Genomic DNA, 17,624 nt, shown 5'->3' with positions numbered 1-17,624 from the left:
CTACCTGCTTGCGAAAAAAAAAAAACTGAAATGATCTAATTAGGTAAAAAAATTGAATTCTGGTGTGGTAAACTGTTCTTGCAGCAAGAGAGAATTAATACTATCAGATTGTAAGGTCCAATATTATAAGTTGATCTTAAATAAACTACTTCAGTTTCACTGTTAACGAATCCAGCTACCAGGTCAATCCCTGGCATAATTTCCCAATAAACAATTAAAAAAAAATCTATGATAATGAGATGGCTGCCACAGTTGTTTTTTTATTTTTTTATTTAATCATAATTTGTAGTTACCTAAACGTTCAAATATACAGGCTTGTATTTTGAGTGTACCATAGTGTATGTATTGTAGTACTCCACAGAGAAGTTTCTACTGTATAGAAGATGAAGGTCTCTCTCACTCACTCACTCACTCTCATTTGGGCTAAAGGCAGTTCTTAAAGTAAAAGTGTTCTTGCCTCATTGGAAACCATCCTAGAGAGGCATTCTTTTGTAGCCTTTCGGTGCTTAAATTCTTCTTCCTTCTCTCTCTTTATTCTTCCATGGCATGATCAATTGTTTTACTGCTGCTTCAATTTTGCTCAGCACATATATAATTGATCAATCCTCTGCTGTTGAAAAGCGATGCTCTCAGTTTTGACAAAAAGCAAAAGCTAAAGCTGCTATTTCTGACTTTGAATCTCCATAATTCCTTCCCTCTCTCTCCTTTGCTTTTTCTTGACTCCAAATCGATCGCATTTATTGCTTCTTGGTATTTTTTTGAACCTTTTGCCCGCTTTCAAGCAATGGGAAACTAGACTCGCAAAACCCCTTGCTACCTCAGAAAGAAGAAGTGAATTGATCCCACTATGGCTATAGATGTCTGCTCAGAGATTTCAAGCGCAGGAATTAGTCCAAGAATCTCCTTCTCCCATGATCTCAACCAAACAACAGATGCTGTTTCCATCGAAGATCATCACCATCGCAGACTAGACTCATCTCTGTTGGATTCTGATTTCGATTTCTGCATTGGCAACAGTTTCGTTCAAGAATTGTCCTCTGCTGATGAGCTCTTCTCTAATGGCAAGATCCTGCCTGTTGAGATAAAGAAACATTCCATTTCCTCTAAAGGTAATAATCATCAGCCGAAGTCTTTGACCTCTCAACCTCAGCATCAGACCAGTACCGGGACTACAGAGAAGAAGCAACTGAAAGAATTCTTGTCAGAGAGTCTTGATGCAGATGAAAAACCTGCATCGAAATCTTTTTGGCAGTTCAAGAGAAGCAGTAGTCTGAATTGCGATAGCACTAGAAGCAAAGGCCTAATTCGATCGCTACACTTTCTTTCCAGAAGTAACTCTACTGGGTCAGCTCCAAATCCTCCAAAACAAGCAATGTTATCCAAGGAGACTCAAAAACCTAAATTGCAGAAACAAGCTTCCGTTCCAAGTCGAAAACCATCGGTGCCTAGTTCTGCTGCATTTTATTCTTACAATCCACAGCAGAAGCCTCCTCTATTAAGGAAGTGTGGTTCTCATGGGAATGGATTCAGAATCAGTCCTGTCTTGAATATACCACCACCTTACATTTCCAGAGGAGCTGTCAATCCTTTTGGTCTTGGCTCACTGTTTTGTAACGGTAAGGTTAAAAGGAAGAAGGGGTAATTATTTGTTTGTTTTGTTCTGTTGATGACTGAATCTTTTCAAGTACAGGTGTCTTTAGCTGTCTATCATTCCGGTTCATGGATTAGCATGTGATTAGTCTGTAAATTGGAAGAAAAATCTAGTAAAGAAATGATTAGATCTTAAGAAGAAATACAACTACTACACGGGTTAATTACTTTTGGAAAGTGAAAACAGCAGTATTATGGAGGAGGAGGAGTTGTAATATTGGAAATGGATGATGGTGACTGTTGTTGACGCCTAGCTATCAACATGGCGGTCATTTTGGGAGACATATGAACAAGGTGTTCCTCTCTTTCATTGCTGTCCATATCCATGATTTTCTTTCTTTTCATCCTTCGAGATTCTCTTTCTTTCTTTCTTGGTTTTCAATAGTTTAATTAATCGTGGCTCTCTTTTGTTCTTTTGAATTTGATTTGAGGCCTCCTTAGGTCTCTTCATATGTGCGTAGAAAATATAGGAGATGCTTCAATTTGACCACACTATTACTGGGTCCATTCGTTCTGCTCCTTTTGTTCTCTCTCTGTATATATATTGATTCAAGACAAAACAGCTGCTACAAGGAAGTGGTTTCAGGAATTAAAAATTAATGATTAATTGTTTCTCTTGTTAGTTTTGGCTTCGCTTTCTCAACTACCCTTAACATTGTCCCCCTTTAGGATCGGATCTGCGGTCCCTTCATATATTTTGTTAAGTATTTTTCTATCTACCAGCTCAGAAAATTATTAAAGCCAATTAACGGCTAATTAAAATTGTGTTTTAAACAGTATTTTTTAAAAATTATTTTTTTTACTTATAATTAATTTTTTATATTTTTTAATTGTTTTGATATGCAGATATCAAAATAATTTTTAAAAAAAATATAAAAAAATATTATATTAATGTAATTTCAAATAAAATATATTTTAAAAAATAACCTTATCACAATTTCAAATACCCTTTTAATCTTAATAAAATCTAAACCTACCATTATCTAAATATGTCAAAAGGATTTGGCAAGTATTTTTAAAATTAACCCATATAGATGTTATTTCATTGGTGAACATTTCAGCTTTCATTTGTAAATCCACCTCCTCCTCTCGTACTTGTGTACTTTCTCCTCTTTTAATACAGAAATTCTTTAAGTTTTTCGTCCTTCCATGGACTTGGCTTCCACTATCGTTTTCAGAGAATTTGAAAATGAAAATCCAGTTGTCAATGTAGTGGATATTTCTCATTCCAGCAAATGTTATCTAGCTTTAGCGCGCGCGCACCCGGCATGGAGGATCAAGTGAGCTCTCGAAAGTACTTGGAGATCCAACGCTACGTGCCAACATTCTTTTTTTTTTTTTTCCAATCTTTAATTGCCTTTCCTTTTAACACCTCTTAAATTGCTTAACATTAGTTCTATTATGGTATCCCCATACAATGTTAGTAATGTTAGTGTGCGGCTTGAGTAAGACTCAACCTTAAAGAAATTCAGGGGTGTTTAAAAATATAATACTAATTATTTTTTAAAATATTTTTTTGTTTGAAAATATATCAAAACAATATTTTTTTTATTTTTTAAAAATTATTTTTAACATAAACACACCAAAAAATATCAAAAAAATAATTTAAAATAAAAAAATATATTTTTAAAACACAAAAATCAATCTAAACTAACTTAAAACATGTCCCTGTATCATAACAACCCATAAAAAAAATCTTTACATATTTTTTTTTGTCATTAGGAGAGGACAACCCATGGGCCTCAGGGGTTCAATCAAGAGCAATGTTTAGACCAAGGGCCCATTATAGAGCTGGCCTAGATAGAAAGGCCCAGGTCCAATAGAAGCTAACCATCTTTGATTTGGATTTTTCAAACGAAGAAATCGTTTCAGTATTTCCTTTTTTCATTTTTGGTCCGACCTCTCTGCTCCCTGGTAACTCTCTGGTCTGGTAGAGATTCATAGTCTTCCTTCCTGAAACGGAAAGCACGTAGAAAATATCACAACTAAAAGCAATCCAACACAAGGTTAAACATGGGTTTGCGAAATGGATACGGTGATTTCATGAAATAATTTATAACCTCCCGAGGATTAGGTCAAATTGTGCAAGCTCGGCTCAAGTCAGAAGTCTTCCATGCAGTGAATACGAAGAAACCATGACCATTTCCAATCGCTGACCTCAGCTTCTTTTGAACTGAACTCAAGCTCTCTCTCTCTCTCTCTCTCACGCGCATAGGAATTTAGACCCCCTGCGACGTCCAAGCAAGCACCGTATAGCTTTCGGTAAAGTATATGTTTAATATTAAGATAGTTTTTATAGTTATGGTTTGAAAAAATAAATTATAAAAAAACTATAAATTATAAAAAAAATTAATTAATATATCAAGATAAAGTTTTCAAAAGATCCATATAAAAATATTATTTATTAATTATTTAAATAATTTTAAAATTATATTTGAGAAAAAACACGGCATCCAATTTCCAAACATTTTCAATTATACGGCGTCACCTTTACAAATGGAGGTAGATCATCTCGGGTCAAACAATAGACGATTATATAAGTTGACCCTTGCCCTTCGTCAAAATGGCAATGCAAGGCAAAAACAAAAACCTCACGAGGTCCAACTTCCTCCTCTTCCTCGAAGATGGGTTCCTGTTTTGCCTTTGTAATTAATTTTATTATTGGGCATTTTGACTTGTCAATTTTTTCCGCGTGTAGACTTGATGATGATGATTGGACGATATCAACTGACGTGGGCAAGTGTCCTAAGCCCCACTCGCATAAAACCCATAAATATATTAAAATCATAATTCATAACGGAACAATAAGGAGTCCTTTCATCTCATAGCGAAAATAATATTAATAATTCCTACAAAGTCATCTCCCGTGATTCAATGGTTTAATGCCTTTTATTTTCTTTATCCTTGAACTAGTTTGTATATCCCTGCTATGCTCCTGGGACCAGGATTTTTAAAATATACAAAAATATCCAAGTTTAAGAGAATTCTTTACATTGTTATTAAATTAAAAAACTACAGTGGTTTTGAGAAAAAAAAATCATCAAGATAATTTTTTTTTTATTAATATATCTCTTGTTTATCTTAACAAATGCAAGGTTTTTAATCTAAAATAATATTTTAAAAATATATATTTAATAATTATTACAACAAGTTAAAAAGATATCAAAATAATATATTTATATTTTATATCATTAAAAGCTGAAAAAATCATAAATATGGTAAAAATCATATTAAAAATCTATTTAAAAATTTTATTATTAGTATTGTTATTTTCCTATCATATACATAATAATATAAAAAATCCAAATAAAAATTTATAATAGTATTTAAGAATCATGTTGAAACTAAAAAATAATTAAATATGGTAAATTTTTTTATGGGGTGCCAAAAAACAAACAAAGAAAAAGAAAATGATAGAAAGGGGTCAGACCTAGCATTTGGACCACTAGTAGCAAGCTTGCACATTTAACCTTGTTCTATTTTTTATTATTAAGGGGACGCATAACATGGTGTCTACCCTTTATTTTTTTAAAAAAAACATAAATGACATGTCATTTGATTTGTCATCTTGAAGAAAATATTGTCTTCATCAGCTCTCAAACTCATGGTCTTTAGGCTTAGATAAGTGCATTAACCAACTGAGCTACGACACAAAGTTATTATCATGAAGATCAAACAAACATATTGATTTAATTCACTGTTTATATGAGCATTAAAATCAGCATAATAAAATAATCTAACTTGTCGTTATTCAGAAACTTGAAATGAAATGGGCTGTACAAATTAACTTAAGGAAAGAGGAGAGAAAAAAGAAACAAAAAAAGAGATATTGGAGGCACATTAAAGCTCTGACTAGACACCATCATAATTAATTCACTGTTTATATGAGCATTAAAATCAGCATAATAAAATAATCTAACTTGTCGTTATTCAGAAACTTGAAATGAAATGGGCTGTACAAATTAACTTAAGGAAAGAGGAGAGAAAAAAGAAACAAAAAAAGAGATATTGGAGGCACATTAAAGCTCTGACTAGACACCATCATAATCATTGAAAAGATTTTAATGAGATGAATCCGATGACAACAATTAAGGTTACCAATGGTGACTCGCTTGTGCCACACATGTCTTCTAAAGATGGTGGGGGACTTGCTTGCTTTTGGCGTCAAATGTGACCCACTATATTCATAATTGATGATTTTCTTTATGTCGTTTGATTCATCTCATCAAAATATTTTTTATGGTATTGGTGGTGTCGTAATTGAAGTTGTGATGTGCCTCTATGGTCTTTCTCCCCCTTTTTTCTTTGTTTTGATCTCTCATCTCCTTTCTCAAATTACAATGAGGAGAGAAGACATATAAAAAAGAAAAGAAAGACCCTGAAGATGCATCAAAACTCTAATCACAACATCATTGATGACATAAAAAAATTTCAACAAGACGAATCAAACATTTCCAATAAAGATCATCAACGATGATGGCTGAAGTGGGTCACATTTGTTGTTAAAGGAAAGTGAGTCATCTGTCATTTTTTAGTGGCAAATGTGGCTCATATGGGTCACTATCTGGTGACTTTCCTTAGTGTTATCGTATTCAGAGTTTTGATGTATCTAAGATCTTTTTCTATATTTCTTTATTCCCCATCATCTCTTCTAATTTGAATTTATACAATCTATTTTATAATTTTTTTGAAATATCACATTTATGAATAAAGATAAGTTTCAATGTCATGTTTTTTAATTGTTACAAGTACAAATTATATTATTTCACTAATTATTTTTAAAATAGCATGCTAAATAAGCAAAAATAGCCCAGGAAAACCTGAAAAAATCTAAAAGACTCAAAGCAGATACGGTTGTCCTTCAAAATTTAAAGCGTCGAAACTGGATTCTAATTCCTCCAAATGAGATTCGCAAGAAATATTTAATCAGAAAAAAGGTGGGCCACTCTTGGATACAGATTGAAAATTAAAGCACATGTGCTAACTACCACCAGATCCCTGGATTAAAGAGAACCATACCAGTACATCTAACAGCCGCGTTTTCATGGTCAACTAGAGAGTCAATGAGCCGCCCTTGTTGCTGTCGGTCCATCAGCCATGCTTAGCACAAAAATAATAAATAAAAAAATATGGGCAAGTGCTATGCCGCATGCCATCTTAAATTTCCTAACATACAAAAAAAAATACTGAGACTACACCAGCATTTCTAATAAAGCTAAAAAAACACATGAGATTCGGTTGTTGATTCAATTATATTTAACAAGCTTGGTAGAGTTTTGAGGCTGTTTTTTTGTGTTTTTTGAGGATGAATAGATTTTAACAAGATTTTTAGGATGCTTTAGGTAAAAATATGTTAAAAATAGATTTATAAATGAGAAAAACAGAAATCCTATTTTTCAGGCAAACCAATTGCTAGATTGTGGGGGAGCTATAAATAATACATCATCTAGACAAACAATATTTTTTTAAAAAAAATGATTGGGATAGACGACATGTCGTCCATTCTATTAACTTAAGAAAAAAATTTAAATGTTCGTGCACATGGGTTGTTTGGCCCTGGCTTACCAGGCCCAATAACTTCTGATCTCATTTTATTTATTTTTTAATTTTTTTTAGTTAATATCTTTTTATATCTTTTTTTTAAATAATTTTTAATTTCATGTTTTAATTAATATCTCTTTTGTGATTATTTTTTTTTGCTTTTCTAACCTTTTTTAAATAACAATTAATTTTTATTATATTTGGTGCGTTTAATTGTTTAAGAGGTTAATATGATTTATTTATATTTTTATTTATATTTTATATAGATTAAATATTTATTTTTATGATATTTTTAATACATGCAACATTCAATAATATTTTTTTATTTTTTTAATAAATTTTATATGTATTGATTTTTTTTACAAATTAATTTTAATAAACAAATATATTAAATACAACCAGTTAAATAATCCGTCTTTTTAATCTTGGATAAATATTTTTTTCCATCCTATCATAATCACTTTTGATATATATTCCAACATTACCTTTTTTTAATATGATTCATATAAAGTTAGTTTATTTAATTAATCAAAACTGTAACTTGAGGTAGGAGGTTTTAAATATTTTACTAGAAAAAATAATGCATATCCGGAACATAACACTGTCTCTATATCTAGTCGTGAAATAAATTCACCATGGAACTTTTTTTTTTTTTTTTTAATACCAAAAAGTCGACAGTAGAGAGCAAAATAAACAAACAAATAAGAAAAGAAAGAGAACCTGTCTAGTTTCTTCGTTTTACTAACGGTCAAGGAGGTCTGGACAAGTAACCCTAGCCAAGAAACGAATCTGTACCCCGTGCATCCTTACTCCCACGTCAGGCCAGACCAGTAGACTATCTATCCAGTATAATTTCAAATAGCAGGAGTATTGCTTTTCATTCAAAGAACATTGTTTCATAAACTAACACATTTTTAGAAGCATCAGATAGCATTAAAAAAAGAAATCCAAAGTTAAAAACTGCTTATTTTGAAATCATTCGATTCAATGGGGGAGGACGAGGAAACCTGCACAACCCCTCAGAATCACCTGGACAACTCCTAGACTGTGGAAAATGAAGAAAGAAGGACGAGGATGGTTTCACGCTATCTTCGGGGAGGAAGGGAAGAAAAATAAGATAAGGTCACAGTACCAGAGCATCCAACATCAAACATCAAACATCAAACAAGGACGAATTTCATCACATCACGTATTCTGCAATCTTCATTTCCAATTAGAAAAGGAACGACAACTTCGCTGCCTAGGCTGAAAGGAGGACCCATCGGCCATCTAATGAGAGAGCAAGTCTAAACTGGAGTTGGTCGACAACTAATAGCAAGATATAAGCTGAACGAATTAGTGAAAACAAGAAAGCTGCACACACATTAGTGGATCAAACTTCGAAGTAACAATCAGCTGTCAGTTCAAGGGTGGATGCAGCAGAAAAGGGCACCTGCTGACTGAACATGCTTTCAAGGCAAGATACAATTTTCAAATCTAGCAGCTGCTGAGGCTAGCAGTTCATGTGAGGAGAGCTTTGTCAAGCCCTAAAATCGTTTTGACAACAAGCTCGTTCCTCTCAAGCAACATTGCCCTCATTCGTCAGACATATTTTGCTGCATCCACGTCAACTTTCTATGGAGCATATCAGGAAAGGTGAGCATGTCCAAAAAATTAAAATGCAAACCGGCAACACTATAGTTAAAATATGAAAATCCCATTCATTATCATCAACTTGTAAGTGTACTCAACAAAAAGGAGCTCACAGAACAAGGCATTCCTTTCGTTTTAGAACATCCAACTACCCTTTCTTTACAGGACATTATTCCGACAGAAAAGATTATAATTAATGAAAACAATATTAGCATTTCAAAACAACTGATCTAACATCTCAATGAGTCACCAGGAATATCAACTCTATTATGAAATCCCCAAGTCACAAGGATGAAGGCTGCTCTTGTATACCACTTGTTAGGTTCATAAAGTTACCAGAGTAGTCAGCAAAAGAAGCCTTGAAATTTGAACCTCGCAAAAGACCACCACTAGCATTGCTACCTCTGCAATAAAAAAAAAAAGGACAGAAGTGTTAAGCTTAATAACTTGAAGAAATCAATCAAATCACACAAGCAAAATCAAAATAATCAAAATCAAAATAATCATTCACTAAATGTAGCAAAATCAAAATACCCAGTTTGGTAGTAGAGAAAGAATGGGAAAAGGCGGAAAAAAAGAACAGAAGTTTTGAACTTCACCAATAACAATGAAGACAAAACCAAACCCAACACCCAAACTGAGATTTAAACAACTAATTAGCTGATTTAAAGCAAATTTCATCTTCTTAAACTAATTAACACGAGAACTGCGTAAATTTACAAGCTTCAAATGGTAGTTGAGAAAGAACAGGAAAAGGCAGACAAGAACAAAACTTTTGAATTTCACTGTTGCAGAGCTAAGAAAACTAAATTCCACCAACCAATTGAGCCTTATACAAAAAAAATGACTGATTTAACACCAACCTCGTCTTCAAGAATCAAATAAACACAAAAATTTATACAAAATTCAAAATCTGCCTTCCATCATCCTACATTCTCTCATCAAAGAATCAACCACTGGAAATGCTAATTAAACACAAAGACTGTACCTTTCCGCTCTCCGGCAACTCCGGCACCTTATAATTATCAACAGTAACCTCCGATAGCCACAAACCAGGAAATAAAGCCTGCAGCCAAAATAAAATACACACCGAATTAGTAATCCCCAAAAACAAAAATAATTACTATACAGAATAAATTCTCTGAATTTACTTACATCCATCTGCTTCTGCACAATCCTGGGCCGTTTCTTAGGCCTACGAGAAGGTCTATGGCCCAACATCGCCATGAAATCCTCTTCGATCTCCTTCTTCGATAACGGCACCGAAAACACCACTCTCTCCTTCTCCTTCTCCTCTCTATCCCTCTTATCTCCTCTTAATCTCGGCGATTTAGCACTGTCGCTTCTCAAAGGCGAACAGTTATTACCACTCACTTTCCCTGAAATTGGATTCCCACCTCCACCAATCGCCGCTCTCCTCGTCCTCAGGTTCCACGGCCTCACTTCCTGCTCCGCCGGTGCTTCCTCAGCCGCCGGAACCACGGCCCCTGGCGGAGTCTGAGACTGAGATTGAAGAGATTGTTCCTCTTCGACTTCACTATCATCATCGGACACTTCTTTCCTCAAAATCTTGTCTTTCATCTTATTCGCCGCCGTTTTCAGATCAAGCATGATCTTCTCCCTCACTGCATCAATCCCTTCCTCCACACCGCCGAATCTCTCCCTAGGAGCCTTGGACCGCCGGGCATCATAATTGCCAAAATTCGTCGGTGGAGATCGGTTGCTGCTGCGGTGTCGCTCAACTGGGAACCTGCCTCCTCTGGTCTCGTTCTTGTTGTCCCGAACAACGGCGGCGGCGGTACTGGAGTCGGGAAGTTTCATGCAACGGAGATGCCTTTGATTCCCCCACTTCAAGAAAGGAAGATCAAAATTATGAAGCGGCGGTTTTGATCTCTCTTGTCCCATGGCCATAACTCTCTCTTCTCTTTCAACAGAATACACCATTGATCGAAAAAAATCGTTCTATCTCTCACGAGCTCCGATCAAAAGCTCTCTCTCTCTAACTTTCTGTTTGTTTCTCAGGAATCTTGAATTTTCTCGGAAAAATAAAAGTTCGGAATTCGCCGGGAAGAGGGAGTTTATATACGAAGTGGAGGATATAGATACTTAAAAGAAGGAGAGAGGAGAGGGCGGTTTTAACGTTCGGGATGTGGGGATTTTTTAGGTGTGTGAGGGTGTTTTTGTAATGACAATTGAGAATTGATGTGTGCTAAAATGCTCTGAGGGTGTGGGAGGGCAAAGATGTGGGTTTTCCCGGGTAATACGTCGTTTTAGAGTGCTGATGGTTTGAGTAGCCACCGTTGGATGATTAGGAATCTTATTTGTAGCCGTTGATTAAGAAATATTTATATTTACTCTTTTTTTCTTAAGCCGGGAAGGAAAATGTAAAACCGTGTGTGATTAGGAAACACTATAATTAATTACGCTATGCGGTGAGTTGGATGTAATTTTTGTTGAGTGTAAAATAATATTCAGTTAATATTAACATGATTTTTTATAAAAAAAATTAACTTGACAGGATAAAGTAACTTTCTAGGTTTAAAAACAATTCGGATAATTAATAAAAATATAGTTGATTAAAAAAATTAAGATAATATTTTTTAAAAAATATTAAGACAATAACATATTAAATCTACTTGTATTTACTTGGATCAATTTTAATTTACTTGGAACAATTCAAGTTAACATGTTAGATCTTTAACTTAAAACATGAGATTCTAATAACCTTGTATAAAGCAAATTAAGAAAAAAAATTACACTCAATTCTCAATTAACTCAATATTAAATGATAAAATTAAAAAAAAATGAGTTGAATCAACCTGGGTTAACCTGTTAAATTCGAGTCATGAGACTAGGATAACCACAAGGAAAAAAATTAAAATAAGCTATAAAGTTCAATTCTCAATCAATTTGGTATTGAATAATAAAAATGAAAAAAAATCAATTAAAAATGACATGAAAAAACCACCTGAGTCAACTCGAATTAACCAACCAAACTTATGATTCAAGTCATTAGACCGAAACAACCTCATATAAAGAAAATCAAAATAAATTATGAAACTTAATTCTCAATCAACTCAACGTTGAAAGATAAAATAAAAAAATAATTAAAAAATTACATAAAAAAACCACCCGAGTTAATTATGACCCAATTCATGAGGCCGAAATAACCTTATAAAAAGCAAGTTGAAATAAATTATGAAGCATGTTACCAATCAACTCGATATTGAAGAATGGAATTGGGGCGTGGGGGACATAAAAATGGAGCCAATTGTGTTAATCCACGACCCGGGTCATGAGACCGTGATAATTCCATAAAAAAACAAATGAATCACAATTTTTAACTAACTCAACGTTAAAGGATTAAGTTGAAATTAAAAATCAATTATAAAAATAAAAAACACCCCAAGTCAACCCAAGTTAACTTGCCAAACCCAGATCATGAGATCGATATAATTCTATCGAAAGAAAAAAATGAAGTCAAATTCTCAATCAACTTAATGTTAAAAAATAAAATTGAAAAAAAATTCAATTACAAAAGGACCCAGAAAAATCGAGCTAACCTGGTTAGCCGACAAAACTTGTGACCCGGATCATGAGACCGTATAACCCTATAGAAAGTAAATTAAAAAAAAATATGAAGTCAAATTCTCAATCAACTTAATGTTAAATGATGAAGTTGAGAAAAAATCAGTTAAAAAAGAATAAAAAAATGACCCGAGTTAGCTCGGGTTAACCCATCAAACTCATGCCATAAAATCATGATAACTCTATAAAAAATAATTTAAAATAAATTATGAAGTCCAATAGTTATTAAAACCCAACGCGAGATTATGAAATTAAAAAAAAAAAGGAAAAAAAGAAACACTTAGAGCAAATAGTAAAATGCCAAAGCATTTCATTGCTATTGCTACACTGAAATGCTACGTCCTATATATATATATATATGTTAATCTTGGCCTGCCACCACAAGGATTGAGAGAATAAAAGGGAACACTCAGGAATTTAATCTTGGAATTTGACACAGAATGCCCATAAACAGTTTGGTGTAAAGCCTTGGCATTTTGTATTTTATAGTTGAATTAATTTTGATGTTTTTTTTAGTTTGCCATTCAGGTGATTTTGTTTGAAGCTTTGGAGATATACAAGACAAAAAATCACTTGTCTGAGTTTTCCTTGATCCCAAGAAGAGCAACAATTAATGCTAATCTCCGCAGAAAAAAACTGGTTATTACTCGGGCGCATGTTTGTTTTTTTAAGGACCGCCACTTGCTCAGATATGAGCATGATGGATCATTAATGTTTATCTCAGCTAAGGTTGTTTTTGTTTTATCCTTTTGATTTTCTTGAAAATATTTATTCAGTACCTTTTTCTATAATTCTTTGTTCAGCAAAGATATTTTGTAAGAAAATGAATTATTCTGTATTGTTCAGATGTTTTGGAGAAGGAAAAGAAAACATTTGCTGAAAGAATGAGTCATTTTCTATTAATAGTCGTAGGATGAACAGTTGCGATGACAGGATTATGGTAGTGAGATGCCAGTGATGGCAAAGATGGAGACAATGGCTATGATAGTGGTCTGTTCTTATAATCCAACGACAACGAATAGACATCACAATAGAGGGAGAGATGGCAGGTAGATATTTTGTGTTTCTTTTTTAGGTTAGTAAAAAAAAGAGAGAGATACTGACTGAGTGAAATTAATTAAGATTAACTTGTGAAATTTTAGATCAAACATATTCTCATCAAAATTAAAAAAATTCAGGTTTTAGAAAATTCTAAGAGATGTAACTCAATTTTTCAAACTTTAAATTTGTTTTCTGGAGATCATCAGTTCGAGTTTTACAAATCTCAGGACCATTGAAGACTTACATATTCGTTAACTTCAAGACTCGTGGGATTAGTTAAGGAGCCCGCAAGTTAGCCCGAACACCCACGTTAATCAAAAGAAAACATTTAGGTTTTAAAACTTTTTTTTCCGCTCCCTCTTCCTCTTCAACGATGTGATTAGGAGTTATGCATCACAAACGTTGATAAATCCACGGTCTTTTATGATCGATAAAAATAAAATAAACAAAAGGCGATCAATTACCAAAATTACATATAATATGATGTCATATTGACTTAATTAATATATAATTCATAGCCTAGATTGATATGTTTCATGTAATGCTGACTATATTTTATTTGAAATCCATCTGCTTGTAATAGATTTAATTTCACCAGTCAACAACATCGGTAGTAGGAAAAAATGACTGTCATCACCGGATCAAATCAGAGTACCTGACCGTATTGAACGAGAAATGAAGGAAATATTCTCTATTCATTTCAAGAACTCAGGCAAACAAAGTACACGAGATCTAACCATTTTACTTGCAAGATCGAACATATTACACACGAGATCTAACCATTTTACTTGCAAGATCGAACATATTACACGAGAAGTGAAGGGAGACTCTCAGGAACACACGTACTGGGCACGGATATTGTAACTTGTGCAGGCAAAGTAACCCCGGCGTACATTGTCAGTGCCAGGGAGAAATTAAAACTCAAGAAAGAATAACTTGAATCACTTTCGCTGCGTACATTTTCACGTGAATTATGAAGCGATTTCTTGAACAAACCGTTAAAGCATCTCCAGAATTTAAATAATCAAACTGACAGTGACCCCAAAACAGAAAGAATGTGTAAAGAGAAAGAAACCAGGCGGGGATCGCACGGACGCATGCTTAGACTCAAGACAAAGGTGATAGATCGATAGCATCAGAAATGTGTGCACGTCTGAGGGAAATGGAAGGAAGTAGACGACCATTCTACCAATTAATTTGGTGAAATCCAGATGGCATTTGTGCCAGAAGTACCGAAAGTTTTCCCATGACAGAGGCCATTTCTTTTAAGCCATGCACTGCAATGGCATGGGCAAAGTGGAAATGACTTGTAGATCGATTAATGTTACGGTCAAGATACGAAGAGAAACCATGAACATTTTGCGTGGATCATCTTATTAAGAGTAATTAATTATAACTTAATTCATGTGGTTTGTTGAAACTAGTTGATTAATCCATAATTATTATAAAAGTTAAACAATTCTTTGTTGACGTTGACCATTTTAAAAAAAATTATAATCAAAATCTTCCATTTCGTCGACTTCTCTTTTCTATTTATATTTTTTAAAATAGATTTAAAAAAACCAATAAAACTGATGAAAAACTAAGTTATAAACAGATTAAGATTAAAAAAAAAAAAACAATCTGAGGAATAGATATATAATTGTTAACTATGCCTATCAACTAACTAGTTTATCAAATTATATGAACTAAGTTATCATTAACTTTTACAATTGTTTAATTGTTATACATCTATTACATCTTCATACACTTAAAACAATTACATGCTGTTAATTGATTTTTATTTTTCTTTAAAAAGAGTTTTCATAATAATGTTTATAAATGTCCAATGTCTATCTTGTAAAAAAAAATGTAATATATATATTACCATTATTGTAAATCTCAATTATATTCAAATCAAACTATGATAACAAAGGTATAAAAATAACTACTCATATTTATATAACTTATTTTTTAAAAAATAAATATTTTGATGATTATAATTAGCATAATCAATGAGATGCTCTAAACATTTTCCAAGAATTATAGTAATTAAAAAGAATAAAATTGTGCGATAATAAGGTCTTTGATTTTTTAAATAAAATTCAAAAAATTCTTTAAGAAAAAGAAATGCATCATAAAAGTTTTTGTAAAGTATTTTTTTAAAAAAAGATAAATAACAAATTTTAAATATATTATAAGGATTTTGTAGAAAAATATAAGATGACAGACTTATTTGGAAGAAAAACTTGAAAACTAAATTTACTAGTTTAACAAAAAGATCATATTGTTCATTTATATTTCGAAAATAAACTTATCCATACCCTTTTTTTTAATGTACCAGATAAATAAATATCAAATATATAAAAACAATGTTAAAAAAAGTTTGCTATTGTCTTTGAAAATTTCTGTATGTAGTCATATAGATCCATGGATACTATCCTGGTGGTAGAGTATAAAACATAGAATATTTGGTCAAAGGTTCAACTCCAATTTAAACTTCAAAAACATATACAGGTTCAAGCAAGGAAAGGGCCAGGAGGCCGGTCTAACGGCTACTTGCTTGAGGCTTTCTAATTATTCCTTGATAATAAATCCAAAACGCAACCGACCATACCATCCTTTTACAGCTTGGCTCTCCACCACCAACCTCATCTCTCTGCACTTCGTTACCTTTTTGGCATCCTTAAAGGCTCCCTTTCTCACGAGTCATGAATCAAACCCTCGAATCCCTACCAAAACCCTTTCTGCAGCTTAAAAAGATTGAAGTCCTTTCTTTTCTTCAAACCAAAAATGCGTAGAAAGAGACTGCCCATTTTCCACAAGGTCTCTAATCTTCTTAGAATCTTTGTTGCCAAGATGAGGAAACCCACCATTCCAAAGCTTATTCTCATCAAGAAATCAAGAAAGCGTAGGAGGTTCAAGCTGCTCAAGCATTACAACGGGTTTCTTGAGGAATACGAGTTCTCTCCTTCGAGTACCTCACTCGCTCATCATCCCAGGAAACAGTTCAAATTTAGAAGCTATAAGGACAACATATACACTATGCTGTTCCTGTGTAAATGTTTGGGTGGCTTGAAAGCTGATCAGGGAGGGGAAGGGCGGTATAGATTGTCAATGGATAGTACTCTACCAGTTGCTACCATCAGTACTGGAGACTTTTTGGAGCCCTTGGATTATTTGGTAGATGAGGAAGATTCAGTTGATCAGAGGGCTGAGAGGTTCATTGAGAGGTTCTATCAAGATATGAGATTGCAGAGGCAGGAATCAATCTAGCCATTCACGTAGACTGTGTTGGAAGTCTAGTCTTATCTCAGAAATTTTCATCTTTATCTCTCTGCTTTGATACAATTGTTTAACGTTTTTTGTTCTCCACGTGAAATTTTGAGACTGTGGGGATTCTCATTTGATTGTCAAGTATTAGCGTTTCTAGCTAAAATTTTAATCTTTGCGTTTGTGAGTGTATTTTAAGGAATTTGGTTCAAATAATATTTACCATTTCATTTTTTTTTATAATCGTCAAGACGTCAGCCTCTACATATTTGGCATTTATACTTAAATTTACCTAGTTCATTTTCTGCATTATTATATATGATGCTTGTACATCCATGTGGTTAAAACATATCACGGGATTTCTTTTCTCAAGGAAAAAGACGATATTTCCTGACTTCCCAGATTGTATTTCTGGAATTTATTTGATGCGCACCAGATCAATACTTGGAAGCTCCTACGTAACTGAAGGGTGTTTCCCAAACAATGTCATCTGGAGCCCTGACTCCATATTAACTATTGACCTCCACACTCCTAAATTGATTTTAAAAAGTAGAAAGTCTAGAAATTAAATATAGTGCATAATATATTTTTAGCCCGCACTTGTTGGTGGAGAAAAAACTTTCAATGTAAAAAAATAAAGTTAGGAAAAAATAATAATACTAGAATAACTAGTTTAATTAGTAATTTAAATAAAAGAATTAAAAAAATATAACAACAATAAATAAATAAACTAAAAAAAATGATTCAAGCTAGCTCGGATTATGAAATAACTCAATGATAAAGGGCAAAAATAAAAAAAAAACAATAAAAAAAATCTAGTTGAATCGGGTTAACTTGAGAACTTTGTGATCATGGATATATGATTTAAATAATCTCATAGAAAAAATGCAAGGAAAAAAAAGTCAAATACCAATTTCTAA

The 17,624-nt window shown here is 33.1% G+C and overlaps 3 protein-coding genes across 3 annotated transcripts; 2 read left to right on the top strand and 1 right to left on the bottom strand.

Annotated features, from left to right (window-relative positions):
- The first annotated feature begins 847 nt into the window (after positions 1-847).
- Positions 848-1,642, top strand: LOC7475580 (uncharacterized). Its single transcript, XM_002315898.3, has one exon. It carries the CDS (start codon positions 848-850, stop codon positions 1,640-1,642), a length of 795 nt encoding a protein of 264 aa, XP_002315934.1.
- Positions 1,643-8,871: 7,229 nt separating this feature from the next.
- Positions 8,872-11,028, bottom strand: LOC7466890 (uncharacterized). The gene is made up of 3 exons (XM_002314816.4): positions 9,979-11,028; positions 9,812-9,889; positions 8,872-9,227 (listed from the first exon to the last, which is right to left on the bottom strand). Exons 1-3 carry the CDS (start codon positions 10,765-10,767, stop codon positions 9,222-9,224), a joined length of 873 nt encoding a protein of 290 aa, XP_002314852.2. The 5' UTR covers positions 10,768-11,028; the 3' UTR covers positions 8,872-9,221.
- A 5,014-nt stretch (positions 11,029-16,042) lies between these two features.
- LOC7466889 (uncharacterized) lies at positions 16,043-16,947 on the top strand. Its single transcript, XM_002315897.4, has one exon. The coding sequence runs from the start codon at positions 16,225-16,227 to the stop codon at positions 16,705-16,707; it is 483 nt and encodes a 160-aa protein (XP_002315933.3). The 5' UTR covers positions 16,043-16,224; the 3' UTR covers positions 16,708-16,947.
- The last annotated feature ends 677 nt before the right edge of the window (positions 16,948-17,624 follow it).

Source organism: Populus trichocarpa, chromosome 10 (genome assembly GCF_000002775.5).
Source record: "Populus trichocarpa isolate Nisqually-1 chromosome 10, P.trichocarpa_v4.1, whole genome shotgun sequence".
Lineage (NCBI taxonomy): Eukaryota > Viridiplantae > Streptophyta > Magnoliopsida > Malpighiales > Salicaceae > Populus > Populus trichocarpa.
Note: the sequence above shows the minus strand (reverse complement) of the source record. Positions and strands in the feature narration are given on the sequence as shown.

Excerpts from the sequence above, each read along its gene's own strand:
- LOC7475580 (XM_002315898.3), top strand. The coding sequence starts at position 848 with ATGGCTATAGATGTCTGCTCAGAGATTTCAAGCGCAGGAATTAGTCCA.
- LOC7466890 (XM_002314816.4), bottom strand. The coding sequence starts at position 10,767 with ATGGTGTATTCTGTTGAAAGAGAAGAGAGAGTTATGGCCATGGGACAA. Across the intron at positions 9,890-9,978 it reads TTGTGCAGAAGCAGATGGAT|GCTTTATTTCCTGGTTTGTG; the intron begins GTAAGTAAATTC and ends TTTTGGCTGCAG.
- LOC7466889 (XM_002315897.4), top strand. The coding sequence starts at position 16,225 with ATGCGTAGAAAGAGACTGCCCATTTTCCACAAGGTCTCTAATCTTCTT.